Source organism: Epargyreus clarus, unplaced genomic scaffold (assembly GCF_041222505.1).
Source record: "Epargyreus clarus isolate Ecla_fem2 unplaced genomic scaffold, WU_Ecla_fem_2.2 ptg000023l, whole genome shotgun sequence".
Taxonomy (NCBI): Eukaryota; Metazoa; Arthropoda; class Insecta; order Lepidoptera; family Hesperiidae; genus Epargyreus; species Epargyreus clarus.
The window spans coordinates 14,157,825-14,179,363 of NW_027332230.1; the positions used below are offsets into that span (position 1 = coordinate 14,157,825).

Sequence of the window (21,539 nt, forward strand, 5' to 3'; positions counted from 1 at the left end):
TGGAGGTAACTGTACCTACCTACAATATGATGCAGAATACCTAAAGGTGGAAAATAAAAATAAAAACAGTCTGGATCATGATAATTATTTTGTATTGTTTGTTATGAGGTTTTTGTGTGAAAAACAATTGTGAGTTGATAGAAACTCTCCTAGTTTGATTGTGGCAGCAACACCGGCAATGGGGATATCTATTTTCAAAGAATCAATGTTTACGTAATATTCAGTATTATATTAGTTAGAAGAATGTTTTTGGTTATTCTTGTATGAAAAATGACCTACTCTAAAGTATCAGTTGCCACTTAAGATCGGACTTATATAACCTTAACCAACTTTTTCGACTTCAACAGAGCTGACCCTTTTCTTGTTTTTTCATATAATATAGGAGCAGCAGACGAGCATGCAGTCCACCTGATGGTAAGTGGCTACTGCCGCCGATGGACATCCGTAATCAACCCCAGATAGGATTAGATATTCCTACCTGAGGTCGGCCACAGACACGCCGCTACCCCTGAGGACCAAGCTGTCTCCAAAAGTCTGTCTCCCTTACCACACCCTTCAAACCGGAACACAGCAGCGCTTAACCCTGCTGTTATTAGGTAGAAATAGATGTTGGTGGTGCCGCCGCAGTCGAACCACAAAGGGTTTTACCACCTTTGAAATGTTTAAATAATAATTATTATTTTATTAATGAATCTCTCTTACCATAGACATAATCATAAATTATTCGACAATGTTGTATCGTCCTGCTTACGAACAGCAGTAGAGTCCGCTCGCAAATAACGGAGCTGCTACAATTTGACTTGCGATAAGGCTCAATATGTCAGGATAATTTAGTGCCGACAATTAAAATACCCTTACTGGACGTCTATCACTAGGTAGGAAGGTACGATAAGTCAGTACCGCTAGTCCGGACTATCGAACGCTCCGATGCGTCTATCAGTATCGGTCGAATCTATCTTGATCATGGAGTACGAATAAAAATAGAGTATATGTTTACACGCAAATGGCTTTAAAAATTATCTCAATCTTAGTTATTTACACAAAAGTGGAGATTAGTGAATGTTAAATCATTAAATTATATGCTTCTAAGATATTTTCTCGATAAAAGGTCATGGATAGGTGCTAAACGATTTTAATGAGATCTACACTTCAGTAGTTCCATAACTGTGCAAAATATTTTAAAGTTATTAAATGTAAAATAAATAAGAATCCTATGTAAAAATAAACATTTTGTATAGTGGTGCCTGCGAATCGACCTGCGCTAAGCAACTCGCTTTAAAAATATTTCTTTAGCTATTAGCCACCACTTACTCGTACTAACTGACAATATTACTCAGTTATTTACATTTCTCAAGATGTTACATTACATACACGTTTCCACCTTTCTAGACACAAATTTTATATACATACCTATCTTTCTCTTTTATTAACATACCTGGCATACTAAAATCAAAACGTTAAAACCACTATTATTACCACCATTATTAGGTACTGAAAAGATGGCAGAGCCTTTTCGGGGTTCGATCCCGAAAGCACCATATTTTACGCCTTATATCAGCACTGTTAACAGCAGCAGCCTTACCATGGCCAACTATGGCGACTTACCTGCACAGTAAGCTGTTTGTGTACTGGAAGGAGGCTGGCTACTTCCATAAATAATAAAAAACAAGTGATTTTTTTAATCTAGTGTTTGCCAATACGACAGCTTAGCGCTCTACAACTTTCCTGGGTGGCTGAGACCACCGTTAACGAGGTCTAAAAAACCTTAGCGTCTTACCTGCCACTCGTCAGTTACACGGTGATGCAAGCGATCACCGGGCTCGAATGCGTACCGTTAAACTAGGTTGATCGACCCTGCCCGCCCGCACAAAAACTGCCGTATCGACTGGTGTATCGATGGCACCTACTATTTGTTTTCGATAAACTGGTTCAACTAGTTTTTCTTTTTGTTGCGTCATTTCATAGATCTATGGGCTCATTGATGGGATACAAACAAGTTTTAAACGAAGTAAAAAATGCCCAAATGTAGAGTCGCATATCTATAAGTATTTACGCATACAGATGCCTTTAAAAATAAACTATAAAAATTAAATTAATTATAATCAGTTATAAAGTGATCTACGACAACTAGTTGCGAGTTACTATAATCGCAAATAGGTTCGATTCGATCGCAAATAGGTCGAGATTCCGTAGTATTGAATTAATTTCTGCATTCCCGACCACTAAACTGATTTTATGATACGGGCACTCGCAGGGAGAGCTTCGCTTCTGTTCATCGATATTACATAATTAAATTAAAACATAGTATTGCGAAATCCGTTAATTCGAGTTCAAAATCTAATCACCCTAACAAAACTACTGTTTATTTATACATATTAATTTGATTAAAAATTAATTGTTTACTTACAAACCTATGTTTTTATAATATAGGAGTAGCAGACGAGCACCTACGACGAGCCCACCTGATGGTAACAGTGATGACGATGCCGACTGCCACCCATAGACATCTGTAATCAACCCCAAATAAGATTAAATATTACTAACTGAAGTCGGTCACAGATGCGCCGCTAGCCCTGAGAACTAAGCTAGAACACCTCGGAAAAGTATGTCTTCCCTCAAACCAAAACACAGCAGTTTGAGGCAGAAATAGGTGTGGCAGTGGCGCCGCCGGAGACGAACCACCAAGTGTTCTACCACCTTCACTATTGTATGGCGTCAGATTTACTTATATATATCTCCTTACTAACTTATAGATACCTCCGTTCTTTTTCAACTTTTATACACGGCTAATAAATTATTATAAATTATAAATTCTACCAATTTAGCCTTAGCACACGTGGTAAACTATTGCCAAACTATTTTCTTGTCGATGGTCATAATAAGTTTGACAATGATGATTAGGAAAAACATAATCTTATTTAAATACTTTGACTTATTGTAATTCTATCATCATCAACCCATTACTGTCCCACTGCTGCGCAGGGGTCTCCTCTCATAATGAGAAGGATTAGACCACCGCGCTGCCCAAGTGCGTCTTGGTAGACTTCACATACTTTCGAGTTTTTTTTTTTATAAATCTTTCTTTCCTTCCTTCTTTTCGTTTCGTTTTGTTTTCCGTCACCGTTTAGCAAGTGATAATTAATTTCTAATATGCACATAACTTTAAAAAATCAGAAGTGCGTGCCTAGGATTTGAACCTCGAACCCCTCGATAGAGAGGCCGAGTTTCTTAACCACTAGGCTATCACTGCCTTCGCAGTTGCAATTCTATGTTGACTATATCAAAATAGTATATTATATTAAATAATACCCCTTTCCTCCCACTTTAACACACGCCCCACCACAAAGGTTTGTTAAAGTTCCAACCAACAGATCTTAATTAGCATCTAATAGTAACAACAGAGATACAAATATTCGTGCCCACCGAAGCATGGAAAGTAAATAGTAGACTGAACTTCAGACTCTACGTAACTCAATAAAAACATAACCAAAAACTAAAACCTTGGTACGTCGATGCAAATTTGTATAAAAAATACTTAATTATTTTACTGAACTGCGCAAAATCACAATTAGTTTTATCTTTTGGATTTTAATTCTGTTCTCATACGATAAAATCTTTATTTCTTATATATGTATAAACATCATAATCTTTATATATATATATATATATATATATATATATATATATATATATATATATATATATATATATATATATATTTCTTATGTGCGTGTGTATGTCACTGAACTCCTCCTAAACGACTGGACTGATTTTGATGAAATTTGTTGTGTGTGTTCACGGGGACTTGAGAATGGTTTAGATTCGCCATTTAGTCCGAAGTAAAAGGTTTTTTTAATCCGTAAGAATCGGAAACTATGCATTTGATCAAGTGATGATCTTTAGCAAAGTTGTTGTCCAAGAGCCCACGAGGGTTTGGGAGTTGGTAAGACCAATTTTCGACAGATGGTCACACACCCACCCATGATGACACCACTGTCATTCCAATGCAGGTACAAATTTTCCGTTTTATGTATGTCATATTACTTCTTTAAAATGCGGGCGAAGCCGCGGGCACCACTAGTATCTATGTATATAGTGTCCTAATATAATTACCTACGCAATTAAGAAATAACTTTAACCTAAAAAAATATTAATAATAATAAGCAAGTTAAACTAAAAGCTTTTCAAAAAGGTAGGTATTCTTAGAAATAAAAGTTTTATTAACTTACTTCGTTCATATGCTTGTTCGATTTAAAAATTATAACAACTCTGTTACAGGCATTTAATTATATACTTAATACTTACATTATAATTTTATTTAAAAGTTGATTAAAGAAAGTACTAAAGTGCTGCTCTAATGTTAAACTATTCCAACTCTCAAGAAAGATAGCAATATACTTAAGTAACTTAATAATAGAGATACGACAGTATTTAAATATCATTCCTTTTTTATTTTCGATACTCCACGGGCCTAAACTTACATAATAATTATGACTGTGTTCATATTTATTTCATTGCATCAAACTTTAAGCAAAAATGCAAATTATAATTACTGTATTCCGGCCTCAATAAATATTGTCGTTATAATATGTACTTACCTATGTTATCATTTTAATACATCCTGTCAAAGAGACAAAGGTATCACACTGATCGTAAAGTCCTTTGTCTTTTTATTGTTTAGTACAACATTTTTTTAAATATATTTTGGACGTACCTATTTGCTTACTATGCTACGCCTATGCTTTCTGTCCGCCTGTCCGTTTGTCCATTTGTGACATGGCTCTATCTCAAAAACCGTATAAATAGACAGATGATTTTTATAGAGTATGTATAACGGTAGCCGCCATAACAACAAATACTAAAAATAAAAAAGCTTGAAAATAAATGGAGGTCACCGTACTAGTAACCGCTATTTTATTTTATTATTAGCTTGACCTGTATGTATATATGTAATGGAATCTTTGAACTCGATTTTTACCCACTTTGAATGGTTCGATTAATTCAAAATTTTGAGCACTTGTTAAGAACCGATGACAATACATGATTTTAATAATTTTGTCACATTCTCCTCATCAGGATTGTCAGAATTAACAATTTTCTGTGCGATTTTAGCTGGGTATTAAACTATAATTATTAAGCATAGTAATAGGAAGACAGTTTTTTCCCTCTGTGTGGGAGTTCGAACCGCACTTGGCCAATTTTTATTAACATAATAAAAAGACAGTGACCTACATACATAAATTCATAACATAGGTACTATTTAAAATTACTATACGGTTTTGTGGCCAGTTTTTTTATATATAAGCATATTTTATACCATACCTGTGTATGTAATGATTATGTATCAAAATACATAATATATGTACCATATCTGCTATGAATAAATAATTATTTTTAATTAATTAGTTATTAAAAGTAAATTCATTTTAAGCTTATTGATAAAAAATTGTCTCTTAATCAACAAACAATAGAGCTCATTTTTATAGTAGTCGGTTATCTAATAGCTTTTAAAATAGTAAAATTGCCAATGTGTTATACGAATTTAAAATCGGCCTCGTAATTCCTTTCGGCATGTTTCGCTAAACCTTATAGTTTCGGATTTGGCCCGGAAGGCCCATTTGAAAAAATCACCTTGTATATCTCTCGTTATTTTATATCTACACCAATATGCAGACTTTCTTATAAAAGCACAAGATCCGCATCCGCGTCCGCGAATTTGCAAAAATCTGCATCGCAACATCCGTAATACACATAGTAAACATATTTTCTTACGAAATTAAGCAAACATCTATTACAAATTATGACAAGTTATGTTAACATTTTTGCTAATACTAAAGGATAATAAATGTTACAAAATACGATAAGTAACGTTTACAAACAACAAACGTGCAGACAGATAAATAGATAAACAAATAATGTTGAAGCAGAATTTGGGACAACGAGAAGAGATAGTAAAACTGTTACGTACCTTCATAATACTAAACTTGTTAATGTTAAGAAACTCGGAATCCAAAACTTATTGATTGTATAATTTCATTTTTAAACTTCTTTTTGCTTTTTACATGTTACTAAACAATTATCATTGTTGCGCTTACGGCTCAGAAGGTAAGTAAGAAGATTATTTTATTTCATATTAATTCCATAATAAGTAGTCGGTAGGTAGGTATATGTACCCTAGAGTATCTTCTCTTGGACGACATAGAAGGCAATTAAATAACTAATCTCAGGAGATCAGAAACAACGTCTTCCTACATAGTTACTCATCTGCTACGATCATTGAAAGCTTAGCCATGCGCAATGACTCCGCATAAACCCGATGCGAAGTAATGGACTTCTTGATATATATGATACAAGAATTTAATTAGCAACAATAGAAATGCAATTTTAATTCTATGTTTAAGATTTTTTTCACGTAATATTTCACGTTATACCATACCAAAATAATATTTTCGGAACCGTTATCACGACGATGAAACAAAATATGTGTTTAGCGATAATTCCTATAAGTACAAAAAGTCTGTTATTTTGCCTTAGGAACGTCTGTGCATTGTTAGTAATTCAGTTGTTATCTAAGTTTGTTAGTTTGCTAGATCTAAACGATAATAATTACGTAACTATCAACTAAACTGTTGATTCTTTCAGATTGTAAATCTAGATACACTGGACGCTATTTTATTTCTAGCATTGTAAAACCGAGACTAAATACACAAGAAATGTAACCTTTCACATTGTTAAGTTGGTTACATGAGCTTTTGCGTTATAGGACTTTAAATCCGATTAACGACTCGAAAGCTCGCGAATTCAAACTTCGTCGGCGCAATAAATAAGATAAATGTTCAATCGTTTATAACTTTCGCGCATCATTCAGGGATTTCGCGCGTCTCCACAACTGTTGTGACATTGTATGTAAACAAATTTATAAATAATCGTTTTAAATCATCTAAATACTTTGTCCTTCCATTTTCTCTAAAAACATGAGTAGAATTAACAAACTTGTCTCTTTCAAATTCCAGGTAAAAAGTGAGCAACCAGATCCAGTGCCTTCTTAAGAACTAGCGACCTGCACCTACGAATGTCGATATCTGCTGAATAAAAGAACATGATTTAACGTTTATTTGCCACTTAATCGAAAAACAATAATAGACGACCGTTTCAGATAATCGCCACTTTGTAGAGTCAGTTCTTACCCGGAAGCCTAATCTAGAGTGTTGTCGTTATAGTAGGTAAGTATAATTTTCAAGTCTACCACAATCCAGTAAAATCTCAAAAGATAACGGTTTTAAAATGTTTAAGAATAGTCCAAAACGGATGGAGCCTCAAACTCCCGTTATTTAGATAGACTTAAAAGCGAACCTAAAACCGTGCAGGACACTGCATACTGATAGAAATGTAAATCTTATATAAGAGTTATTCAGACCAAAGTTGAATACAGAATTCGTCGCACTTACGTATTCCTGCGTGTTAGGGACGCATATTGTCCTAAGGCCGGATGCGAGCTAGGAGATATCAAAGCAAGCATTAGCATACAATACTATTCGTCGAATGAAGGTGTAGTAAGTCCTCATTTCGTAAACGGTCGATTGTGGGGCTCGGCTAAGTATTATCGTTATTGAGCCCAAGAACAAGGATATTTTATATAGGTATTGTAATAATGACGCGTTTTAAATTCAGAACACGATATAGACCAAGGAGGTGGTAGAGTGAGGTAAGGCTAGGGCTACCTAACCGACTAGGTATTATTTATCTATTTTTGTCAATTCCCTAGAGGAGGATAACTTTGACGACCCGCGTGGCGGAGCGACCACCATACCGGTCTGACGCGCAAAGGGTCCCGGGTTCGATCCCCGCCAGACAGATATCTAAATGATGAATTTAGATTTCTGTTTCTGTGTCTGGGTGTTTGTGTATTTGTCTATGTGTGTGTCCATGGCACCCACGACACAGGGAATCCTATTGTGGGGCTGTGAGTGTGTGTGTGTGCTGTGAGTAACTTCATTATGTACATTTCCTATATAGGTTACTATACAACTGTTCTGTTTGCAACAGAAAATAAATTACCCAAAAGAGGAGAGAAGGATAGATGTGTTCATAGATAAAAAGAGAAGATTTTTACCTGAATCATTTCAGAAAAACCCTATTACTGCCCAACAATATTTACTGAAATCAGACAGAGCTAAGAGTTCAGATCTATATAGGTTACTATACTCTTTGGTTCAGATCCTACACCTGCCATTTTTAGTTTTGTTTTCCCGCCAAAATTGAAATCGGTTAGCCAACCATTTTTTGTCTATGGTACCATATGTGGCAAGCTCTATCCAAAAACACTTATTCTATGAAATACTACAAACAAACACTAATTTATAATTAAGTAAATTATTATTCCAATTTTTTGTGATATTTTATTTAATAATCATTAAAGTATAAGAATTCTTTATTTATTTTTATGTTGTAAAAGATTACGTCATCGTGTGACAAGATTGATGATATGATTTGACGGTCAGGCTCTTGACACGAAACGTCAGAAAGTTGATGTCATAGAATTGTTTTGATTTGGCAACTTTAAATCGCTTTAGCTCATACTTCAATAAAATAAATAATTTGTTAGTGAAATATATCGTATCTGAAGCCAGACATAATAAGTTTGTTTTTAAATAATGTTTCAAAATAAACTGAAGAATGCGTCCGAAGGAATTGCGGTGAGAATATGAATTTGTCGTTATTCGCCAACTTTTGAATGCATGAAAAACTTATTTATACGTCAAATGAAAGTAATAACGTTAGCTTTCAGTCATTCCTTTACTTACTTTCATCGATACAAGCATGAGTATTCGGTCGTATCGATGAAATTTGTCTAGTAATATTGTTTGTCTAAATTAGGTTACACAGTTAACTCCCATTGTTGTGACTAATAGCAGCTTATTAGAATTCAATAACATGTCTGAATTAAAAGTAAGTTTACCCTTGACTAACATGACTTATCTGTTTTACTGTTTGTATTGTTTTGATATTTAATTGGAAAAGAAAATTATTTTTTTTACTTATTGATGTCTAGTTCTTAGCTATATTGCCTTCCATGTAACTTCAATATAAATGAAAGAATCATTAACATAATTTTCAAAATTATATTTTCCGTTTATTATGTGGCCCCTTATTAATCAATAACTGTTTATAGCCTATGGGCATTACAGCACTAAATGAAACAGTGGATACAAATCAGCCAGAATCCAGGTATGAGTGCCCGGTGTGCCTCAACTGGCTGCGAGACCCTGTCATCACCACCTGCGGTCATAAGTTCTGTAAGAGCTGCATCACTTCATGGTTACAGTACGTAATATAAATCACAAGCATTCACACAAACTATTTATACACATTGCAATTATATGTGTCCTGGACAAACCTTTATTTTTTTATTACTATTTTTTTATTTTAAATGGCCCATATACTTAGTCTTTCAGACATTTGAATTCTTCAAACCCTATACACATAATATTTCAATATTAGACTAATCTAAGTTGTATAACGTTCAGATTAGTTCAGAACATTACTCTGATACATAATTTTCCGAATCTGAATCCACCCACAACGACTATAAAAAATGCTAATGTATCATAATGTATTTAATAATTATTTATTAATTTATGTAGTAGTAGTTATGTAAGTCTATCGCTTTTCTTTTATAGAAATAGTGGTCATTGTCCCATAGACAATATAAACCTGAGTATGAAAGTAGACATATTTCCGGACAACTACACTAAAAGAGAGATTCAAGAACACAGAATGTCTTGTCCATTTGCAGCTAAAGGTATATTACTTGTTATTTTATTACACACACTAACTTTAACTGTAGTTATAAGAAATATTTTTACAAAAATAAATGCAACTGAACTGAAATAATCATTTTCATTATTTTGTTTTTCTGTACATACTAATCTAGAAAATTACTAAATCAGTTGTGTCTATCAATCAGTCTAAACTGTTGATCAGATTTACATTCAATAATAGACTACACTGGACCCATGGTAACATGGCCCCTGTCTAATCCATCACCCTCTGTAATCCGACATGGTCTATTATTTATTACATATGTATTGAACATTTTTTGACAATATTTTTTGTAAGTCCTATAGCATATAGCATTAATAACGTTAATTTCATAATGAAACGTAAGCTCTCTATTGTTTTGTTTAATTGACTTAATTTGGCATAAATAATGAAGTATGATTTGTACTTAAGAGTACATAACATATGTATACAGGGTGAATCTCCATAAAGTGCACATATTGAAACAGGTAAAATTAAACCGCATTTTGTCGACAAAAAAAATATAAAAAAAATAAAAAAAAATTTTTTTTTGGGTTTTACGACCTTTTGAATTTTTTTTTGGGAATTTTGCACCTGAAGTAAATAAATCGCTATAACTTTTAAACTAAGAGGATTATCAGGTTCAAAAAAAAATAACAATGATTGCCAATGATAGGCCGTACTGATCCATGAAAAAAAAAAACAAAAAAAATCATCTTCCCAGGAAAAAAATGACAGATTAGTGCATAAAAGCACTTTTTTTAAGTAAAATTTTCAGTTATCATCAATTTCCTCAAAATAATGTAGGCATTTTATTTTTTTTATTATTGTTTAATGCAATTCTACGTCGTATTAGCTTTCAAACACTAAAAAAACCACGCCTCTAACTCAAGTATAAAGTTTGCTAGGAACGTTTCAAAAAAGATACTCATGACGCGACGCACGTGCGCCCTAATAAAACTGGTATAGTCCGACCCATAATTAGATGTCCAAAATATAAACAAAGAAAACTATCAAAAATATGTTTCAATGGTAAATTCGTGGTAGTTTCTTATTTTTGACGATATTAAAGTGATAAAACAGTAATAAAATAAATCTTTAATCATTAAAAAAAAACACTAGTTTGTATTAAAAATGTTATTTATTACCAACACCCTTAAAAACTGCCTGTGTTTAAGCGCTCGTAGGAAACTTTATACTTAAGTTAGAGGCATGCTTTTTTTAGTGTTTGAAAGCTAATACGACGTAGAATTACATTAAATAATAAAAATAAAATAAAAAGCCTAGATTATTTTGAGGAAATTCACGATTACTGAAATTTAACCTAAAAAATTTGCTTTTTTCACACTAATCTGAACATTTTTTTCTGGGAAGATAAACTTTTTTGTTTTTTTTTCATGGATCAGTATGGCCTATAATTGGCATTCATTGTAATTTTTGTTTGAACATGATAACTCTTTTAGTTCAAAAGTTATAGCGATTTATTTACTTTGGTGCACAATTCCAAAAAAAACACTTCAAAAGGTCGTAAAACCCAAAAAAAAAAATTTTTTATTATTATTTTTTATTTTTTTTGTCGACAAAATGCGGTTTAATTTTACCTGTTTCAATATGTGCACTTTATGGAGATTCACCCTGTATAAAATATAGATTTATATACATACGTTATGGATCTGTATTTTGTCGGATTACAAGTTAGAGTACCTTCATAAAAAAAATTGGACTATAGGGGGTCTTAGGCAGTACTCTATAGTCCAACAAATTTGATAGACCGACACTGCCCTGCAAAATGATTGTCGGATTATCGTGGATCCACTGTATTATTCTTGTCCTCATAATTATATACATATGTCCAATTAGACTTCCATTGTAGATCTGGTCTCATCACATGTCCATGTTCATGGTTATGAGTATAAGGAACACTGTATATTTTCAGGTTGTACAATAAAAGTAACTCCACTAGACCTGGATGCTCACATAGCAGATTGTACGTTCAACCAGCCAGAGGCCTCCACACAGTCTGACATCAGGGTACCATGCTCGTTTCAAGCTGTGGGCTGCAAGGAGACCTTTGAGAGCCAAGAGGACATGAACAACCATTTGCATGCTGATATACAGAGCCATATGAGCGTAAGTTTAATGCTATAATATATAAGATTTGTTCATGAAATTAGGATACCAAACGAGCATACATTTTGCCTGATGATAAGTTGTTCCTAATGGCTATAGACATCTGTCAATCAACCCTAAATAGGTTTGAATTTGGAGCAATTGGTGTTACATACTCCTAGGGACTAAGTTGCAACCCATAATGTGTTTTGGGTTACCACATTTTTCAAAAGAGAATGCAACAACACTTAAACACTTCCATGAAGGTGGTAGAACCCTTTGTGGTTCGACTCCAGCAGCACCACCGCCACACCTATTTCTGACTAATAACAGTAGTGTTAAGAGTTAAGGGAGACATACTTTTCCGAGGCGTTTCAGCTTAGTCCTCAGGGGTAGCGGCGTATCTGTGGCCGACCTCAGATAGAAATATCTAATCCCATCTGGGGTTGATTACAGATGTCCATGGGCGGCAGTAGCCACTTACCATCAGGTGGACTGCATGCTCGTCTGCTACTCCTATATTATAAAAAAAAAAACTTCCGTTATTAAAACTGCTCCATAACAGAAGTGTTCAGTGTAACAGTTACAGTAAACATTTGTTAACATGAGTTACAGTAAACATTTCGAAGTCACAGTCCAATTATCTACTACCTTGATTCTAGTATTGAATTTCACTTCAAAAGCAAAAATTTTTGAGCAAAAGGACCTTTCTAGACAGTTACTCTTAACATATTCCAAACACACATTTCAGTATCTTATGAATGCTTACTCAGAAATAAAGATCGACAATGACCTATCCAACACCAGCATTGATGCGAAGGAACAAGAAGCCATGAATTTGTGGGAGGCACCCGATAAGAATGGTGCCAAGAGTTCTGCTCCACTTAATAATACTAGTGCACTAATAAGGTGAGTAAAATACACTGTATGTTACAATATTACAAAAATGATTTCAATTGTTTATAATAAAAATTGATTTAAAAAACTGTATAAAACTAAGAAATATCTAGCAGCACAGCTATGATAAGATAGAGAATTTTACAACAAAGCAGATAAATTTAATAACATGTTACTACTAAGTCCTGCTAGGTACTATATATATATATTGATATCTTATTTCCCCTTTTTAACGATCTAAAATCCCTCAAAATATTTATTTATTTATTAAATGGATTACCCACATAAGGAACAGTGTTTACAATGAATAAATTTTAAATAAACTCCAAAATAAGCTCCTAATAAGCTGTTGGAGGTCCACTCCTGAAGTCACCGAACGCTCCCCCCAGAGTAAAACATACTCGGAATCCATAAGACAAAAAATACTAGAAAAAAGACGACTGCGTAGAGTATGGCATTCTAGTAGACACTCAAGTGACAAAAAGAAACTAAATAAATCCATCCAAGAACTCAAGACGCTTATTAAGGAAGCAAACAATATTGCTGTAGATTGTAGCTATCTGGAAGGACTAACACCAGCAAAACACACCAATTACTCACTATGGAAAGCCTGTAAAAACCTTGGTCGGCCACTACAACAAACACCACCTTTACGGTCACCAAACGGTCAGTGGATTAGAACTGCCCAAGAAAAAGCAGAGGCATTTGCTAAGCACCTCAGCCCTCATCACCTCAGATGCGGATGAAACAGACATCGACTTCACTCTCAGCCAAGGTCTCCAACTGGACATACCTCTGAAATTAGTGACACCCAGTGAAATATATAGAAACCTCAAGTCACTTAAGAGCAATAAAGCCCCGGGATACGATATGATCGACAAAAAGGTCCTTAACGAATCACCGCGTAAAGTTATGGTGTACTTAACGATGTTATTCAATGCAGTAATGAGAGTTGGATACTTTCCAGACCTATGGAAAGTATCAAATGTTATAATGCTGCAAAAACCTGGAAAACCCATTCATGAGATCACATCGTACAGACCTATCAGCCTCTTGCCGATAATGTCAAAGCTTCTGGAGAAGTCACTACTTCACAGAATATCACACGTCATTGAAGAGAAGACAATCATCCCGGAACACCAGTTTGGCTTTAGGAAAGAACACGCGACTGTAGAACAGGTACACAGAGTCTGCAGAGTGATTAGAAAATCAATGGAAAAAAAAGAATATTGCTCGTCAGTCTTCCTGGATATACAACAAGCCTACGACAGAGTTTGGCATAAGGGTTTGCTATATAAAATAAAAGCAACATTACCACACACATTCTATAATGTCCTCAAATCGTACTTGTCTGATAGATTGTTTCAAGTCAGGGAAAGTGACTGCACCTCATGTTTTCATGAAACATCTGCAGGCGTCCCACAGGGCTCTGTGCTGGGACCGATCTTATACACGTTGTATACGTACGACCTACCCCAAAACGATGATGTTACCATAGCAACCTTCGCTGACGACACAGCTCTACTTTCATCGAACAACTGTCCGATTAAAGCTTCTAAGGTCCTACAGAACAGCCTAAACGAAATTGAAAAATGGCTAGCCAAATGGAGGATTGCAACTAGTGTATCTAAGTCAGTGCACGTAACATTCACACTCCGAAAGGGCGATTGCTCACCAGTCAGCCTAAATGGCGTCCAACTACCACACCAAAAAACTGTAAAGTACCTCGGCATGCACTTGGATCGTAGACTCACTTGGAAAAAACACGTCCAAACAAAAAGGGACGAAATTAATCTAAAATACAAGGGTCTCTACTGGCTACTTGGACGAAACTCAAAACTATCCACTGACAACAAGCTGCTCATATACAAAACAATACTGAAACCCATTTGGACTTATGGTATACAGCTGTGGGGCACGGCAAGTACCTCTAATGTCATGATCATCCAACGAGTACAAAATTACATCTTAAAACAAATATCAAATGCACCTTGGTTTATTAGAACAACAGAGGTCCATGAAATCCTGAACATACCCATGGTAAAAACAGAAATAGAAATTCATGGAGAAAAATATAAAAAACGCCTACATAGGCCCCCAACCGACTGGCGGGGCAGCTGGCAACTGCAGTCACTGAACGTCGCCTAAAAAGGCGGCGGGATATGTTCGATGACGCGTGACTAATAGTCCGAAAATAAAGAAAGGGTCGGCTCCGCTGGGAGCAGTTCCCTACAAGCCTTATAAGTCTCACAACACATCTGTTTATAGTCGCAGACAGACTGATCGCAGATGCTAACACTATTACTTACTATTACTATTGGGTAATCACATCATGCATTATTAGGTACATGTTACACAGTTTTAAAATATTACATTCAATACAAAAAAATATATGTCTTAATTTATTTAAAAAACTGTATTTTATTCATATACTATTAAAACATTATTTTAGTCACATACCTGAATGTTATTCACAGAGCCTTATACGAACGAGTGGTAGTTTTGGAACAACGAAACCGCGAACAAGACATAGTGATAGCCAACATATCGAAGCAGCTGTCGGCCTTCGCGGTGGCCAAGATGAAGCAAAATAACGACATGCTACTACGCTACTGCATGGGCAATTATATCTGGAAGATTGACAACTTTAATGCAAGACTGAATGCCATGCTCAAGGACCACTGCAAAATGTTGTACAGCCCTGGATTTTACACATCACCAAATGGATATAGGTAGGATAAAATATTCTCACTAAATAGTTTTACAGATAAGGACTGTTGGATTTAAAAATAAGTCTAATGTTTCAAGCTGTGCATGTAAATTGAACACACTAATTTCCATATGAAAAATGTGGTGATGACTTAATATTTTTCGTAATACGTTTCAGATTCTGTGTCCGCCTGAACATTTCGCCGCAGAACCCGCTTTGTTTCGCGTTGCACGTGCACTTAATGAAGACCGACTACGACGAATGCCTGGAGTGGCCCTTCAACGGTCGCATCTCCTTCGCGATGATCAACCAGCTGAATCAGGAGCTGACCCAACGAGACACTATGATGTCTAACTCAAATTTAGTGGCATTCAGGAAGCCCACAGCAGAGATATGCCTCAGAGGATTTGGGTACACCGAGTATGCTGTGGTGAGTGATGTGGTCAGGAATGGGTTCATCAAGGAAGATACTTTGGTCATCAAAGTCGCTATCCGATGTGTATGACATGAGGAGTGATTTTTTGTTCTGGTTATTCTTTTTTATTTTATTTCCAGTTACTTATCCTCTCGATTTACTTTTTACCTTTACATTTAAAATGCTCAAATGTATTTTACAATGCAATATTCTGTACAACAGTACCTCAGTTAAAAGATCTGTTATTTATTTTTAAATCTCGTTATGATCAAAATCATGGCCGTTAGCCGTTTAGTTTTGTATAAAGTATTAATCTATTATTGAGAGAACATCTTTAAATTTAAATATAAGCATATTGTTTCTTGTTACCATTTAAAGGTACCATTAAAAAGTTGAAAACTTTACGTACAGAAAATTCTATGGCTTAAGCTTAATATTTTGTAGTGTTAAAATGATTTGAACAAAGATCTACTGTTTAAAAAACAGTGTATAAAATTGCGTCCAATATTCTTCCATTAGATAATAATACTATTTATTATGAAATTATATTTGTTTCACATGAAATTAGAGTTAGTCACTTTAGTCACAGTTAGTTACTTGTAGTCCATTTATTATATAATACTGATATACAGGGTGAATTTTTAAAACGGGCCTTCAGGGCCAAATCCGAAACTATAAGGATTAACGAAAAATGCTGAAAGGAGTTACGAGGCCGATTTTGATAAAAACTAAAACTGCATCATTACTTTTTTAAAATAACTTTTTACCTAGCCGGGAATCGAACGAGTTCATTTTGAAAAAAAATGCACCCTCTATATTATTCCACTATCTGATAGTGTTGCTTATAAGGATCAAAATCTGGAAATTAATGATAAATGACAAACTAAAGGAAAAGCCTCAATTTTAAGAAAATACATATTTTTCCATATTAATTTGGCAGTTAAGTTCCCGCCATTCATGAATTTTAACATTTCGTGTATTGACATTTTTTTTTTGGCTCAATGTTTCTAATCATTCGAAATGGACGTTTTGTTTCCCAATAATTTATATTTTTATGTCCGACTTAGCTATGGGCGGAGTTTCGTTTAATACAGTTGTAAAGTTGACAATTTGCGAGAATTACTTTTAGAGTCGAATCCGAGTGATTACTAAAAAAAGAGATATAGAAAATCATATTTAACGTTGAAACGAAGTTGTAAACAACAAACAATAAGAATTTACTATTTAATCAGTTATCTATTTTCATTAAAAATAAATCCTAAAAACGGCGGTAACTTATTTGCCAAACTATTACTTTCTCATACTAAGCCATATGCCATAGTTATAACATCGAATAATTAGTTGTTTAACCAACAAATTCTTCAATGCTATGACTTATGTATGTTTCTAAAGAATTATACATAAATCATTTGTTATGTATAATCCTTAAGGATTAGTATGCCAATGTATGGAAAAATACGTATTTTCTTCAAAATTTTCCTTTTCCTTTAATTTGTCACATAACATTACTTCCCAGAATTTTATCCTTATAAGCGACACTATCAGACAGCGAAATAATATAGAGGTGTATTTTTTTTCAAAATGAACTCGTTCGATTCCCGGCCAAGGAAAAAAAATATTTTAAAAAACTAATGATGCAGTTTTAGTTTTTATCAAAATCGGCCTCGTAACTCCTTTCAGCATTTGTCGCTAATCCTTATAGTTTCGGATTTGGCCCTGAAGGCCCGTTTTAAAAATTCACCCTGTATACTCCTCGCCAAAATTCCTAGTACGCTCTGAAGTTATTGCGAGCAGGTGTAGTCATACAATTAGCTATGGCGACGCGATTCATTTCTATATTCAGAGCGGACTAGCAGTTTTACGCGGACTATACTTAAATAAATCTGTAAAATGTATAATAATAAGTAGGTTATATCATCGTCACTCTTCTGAGCATTATTGTGTACTTAAGTGTTTGATATTATTGGATAATATGTTATACTTTTTTAATGTAATTTTAATAATTGTTATTTCAAATTAAATCTATACATAAGAACATTCCAATTAAGTAGGATGAAACTATACAGGTGCCTTAATATTTGTATAAGTTGTATTATTATGACGTTATCTTTTTATTTAATAATAAAGTAGTAAGGAATTATACCCTTTGTATTATTACAATAAGACCAAATGATAAATAAAAGCCCAATTAAAGAATCCACATTATATTGGTATGCAAGTCTTACAAACGATGTAAACTTAACTTAGTAAAATATAGGAATATAGCTTACAGTTAGAACTATTTATAGCTAAGCCACATTCGACACTCGATTCCATATCACATCCAACCATCACAATTTTCCTCCTTACAATGTCCTAATTGAAATTTTGTCTTACAAACATTTAGATCAATATTAAAAGTAAAGTGTGGTAAGTAGTTTTTCTTTTATCTTTGTATTTATTATCTTTAGCTATTTTGGCGTCGGGCAAACATATAAATGTTTAATTACAAAATAATACTTTTATTACCATGGTATGTTTATAACAAAAGTTTTGGTACAATTTAATTGATACTCATAATAAAGAGCATCAATCATTGCAAATTTTACGAATATTGAATTTGTGTTATTAACACTTTGAAATATGACGTACTTATTTAAAAGTTTACATTGCCAACAAGACTGAAATGTGAGTAATATTTTTTACATAATGTTAAAACTAAAAGTTAATTTTCTAATGTCCAAATATATTTCTAATTTGTATTACTAGGTACCTGAATATTCTATTATGGCATGTTACCCTGATTAAAATTACCGTGCTATGGTAACTATTTTAATATATAATGTTTTTTTAATTTGATTTAAATTCATTCTACTATGAGAATTAATTTAGCAAGTATTTAATAATGCCGATATAAAGTAAACAAACACAATATTTTCGAAACTGATTACTGACTTACCTATTGTATGCAGATGCATATTAATTTGAAAAATAACAATACGAATCTTCAACGCCTTTTGATTATTACCCACTAACATTATGCAATTCTCGGAAAATTATTATCAGTTAACACTTCTTATTACGTAGATTCAAATTATCCTCCGACCAATATAAAAACTCTAAAATCTTGAATCAAATGGTTTCAGTCGGTTCTCTTACAATTTGAATGTCAGTCTATTCGAAATTTGCCATCACCATTTAACCCTACCGTCTACGCAAATCCTAGATCATAATTTCTGGTTTATTCTCAACTATTTTTGTTTATTGTTTTGATAACTAAGTACGAGCTTTATTTACGAGCATATCACAACTACACTAAGGTAGGTATTTATTTGCTTATTTTACAAACGATTAATATATAAAAATTATCATCTTTTATACCAATATAAAATAACCAAGTAAATGTACTTAATTTTAAGTCTAATAGCCAGAATTCATGTAGATAAAATAAAAGATTAATTTATACTTCCATACGCCCTCATAGTTTATACCTACTTTATAAATAGCAGAACATTGACGACATCAACTTAATTTAAACATAGTTTGAGTTCTATTCACGCGGCTACAACAGACCACATAGCCACTTACATGTTATTTCTATTATCGTATGTAGTTATAAGTTAAAATACATTCAGCCGGCTCTGGTCGACAATTTGCTTCAGACGACAAATCATCATGTGCGGTTCAGGCTCTAAAATATGTAACGATGTAACAATGCATGTGAAATAATCACAAATAAGCATGGGAACTGTTATGTAATGATTTTCTATTTTGGCTATGCGATCTGTGGCAAGTTTCTCTTAAAAATAATATTCGTGGCACAAACGCTCCTTAAAATATAACTTATTGTAAATAATATAAGAAAAGTATGAATTTATAAGTGTTTTGATAAATAGGCAGACGTAAAAAATATGGAATACTATTATTGTCGAATGTAGGTTTTTCATATTACTGAAGATATTTTTTCAGGAATTATCAAAACGAGATCATTTATACACATTTAAGTTCTAGGTTCTAGATATATGTCAATACATTCATAACTTATACTATCAAGCCACAATTGCACATATTATTGATATTCTTAAAAGTGAATGACATCATGTTGCTATTTATAGTATTATATGATTATTGTTCTATGTGGTAATTAGATTTACGGTAAAATTTTAACGATGGTTTGTTTCTTTAGGCCGCATTCCACTCGATAATGGCCTCACTATCCTATCTTAATCAGTTTTTGACATTTAAAATATCCTGGACGATCGCGTTATTCGAGCAAATAAAGAATTTGAATTTGAGAGACGAGTGGAATGCAACCAGGAGAACCAAGAAGAGAAACATCGATACGAAATAGAACAAAAAATAAAACAAAATTAGGTCGCCAAGTTTATCGAAATCAATATAATTAAGTAGGTACGTACATCTTGTAACACTTAAAGGCAAATAAATTACAATAAAGCGATATCAAATTATATAACTACAATTGAGCTAAGGAAGACAACGCAAGCAAACCCCAAAGGGATACTAACTTATTATTTGATAATACAATAAGTTTAATGACAAAATTCAAATATATTTGGCGATAAAATTATCAACATTGCACACTATCGTCGTGTCCAATATTAGTCTATCAAGAAACGATTTATTTTACATTTAAGTGCTGAAAGATAAACAAAAAAAGGTCATTTTTTTATTTTATACACTTGAGCCAATTGCTCTTACATATGCCAGCATTACATAACAAAATAAATACATAGAGCAATTTTCGACTTCTTAAATAACTTATGATTTCGAATGATTTCAAAGTGGAATGTTTGAAAGGATTAGCCAATTCAGGAAAATTTATGACATAAATCGTTCGCTTTTAACCTATTATACGTTTTCTACTTTCTACTATATATCACAGTTACGATAAATAAAATGCATGAATTCCCTATTACAAAGTAATGTTCCCCAAAAAAGATGCACATGGACCTATTAAAATGACAAATAATGTGAAGTAAAGCGGATATAATTATATTTCAATATTGTTAAAAATTATATTACAAAGAAATCGTGAATCAAAATTATAATATAGAGTTTTTCGCATTTATGATAGAATATAATGTAATAATATTTTTATACCATATTTTATATCGTATCAGATATATTTTTTATGTGGTATGTCAGTAATTGAGTCAATAAATCAGTATCATTTAAACGCGTTAAAACAATCAAAAAATCTATAAAGAAAAGTTTCCACGATTTAACGAGGTATTACATAGAAAGACTCTTAGATAAGGAATTTAATATTAAAAAGTTAAATTTTAAAATTTTAACTTTACTCGCTTGGTTAAATTTTTATTTAGCAGTCCACGATAAATGATATTGAAAAACAAAAAAAAACCTCTCGATTTCTACAAATATGTGCGATAATTAAAGAATTTACTATTCCTATTCCTTATTAATTATAGATGTGCTGAAATCTATTTTTATTATTAAACATATGCCATAATCTATATGCAATCTTAAGCTATTATGCGGTTTGTATACTTGTAGGTAAGTGACATTTATTATAGAAAATCGTCTGATTTTTGAAAATGCTTGAATAATAAAAATGCTGCATTATAATGTTCGCAGCCCTGAAGGTTT

General features: G+C 33.2%; 1 protein-coding gene across 2 annotated transcripts; it reads left to right on the plus strand.

Annotated features, from left to right (window-relative positions):
* The first annotated feature begins 8,510 nt into the window (after positions 1 to 8,510).
* LOC140751532 (TNF receptor-associated factor 6) lies at positions 8,511 to 16,358 on the plus strand. Of its 2 annotated transcripts, none has more exons than XM_073085427.1 (7): positions 8,511 to 8,696; positions 9,173 to 9,324; positions 9,681 to 9,802; positions 11,738 to 11,931; positions 12,662 to 12,819; positions 15,285 to 15,539; positions 15,695 to 16,358. In XM_073085427.1, the coding sequence occupies exons 1-7, from the start codon at positions 8,655 to 8,657 to the stop codon at positions 16,020 to 16,022; spliced, it is 1,251 nt and encodes a 416-aa protein (XP_072941528.1). In that variant the 5' UTR covers positions 8,511 to 8,654; the 3' UTR covers positions 16,023 to 16,358. The 2 variants fall into 2 exon arrangements, with proteins under 2 accessions (XP_072941528.1, XP_072941529.1); XM_073085428.1 differs by lacking the exon at positions 8,511 to 8,696 and adding an exon at positions 8,784 to 8,949.
* Positions 16,359 to 21,539: the final 5,181 nt, after the last annotated feature.

Coding starts and splice junctions, on each gene's coding strand:
- LOC140751532 (XM_073085427.1), top strand. CDS start 8,655: ATGTTTCAAAATAAACTGAAGAATGCGTCCGAAGGAATTGCG. Junction 9,803..11,737: donor TTGTCCATTTGCAGCTAAAG/GTATATTACTTG, acceptor GTATATTTTCAG/GTTGTACAATAAAAGTAACT. Junction 12,820..15,284: donor AATACTAGTGCACTAATAAG/GTGAGTAAAATA, acceptor TGTTATTCACAG/AGCCTTATACGAACGAGTGG.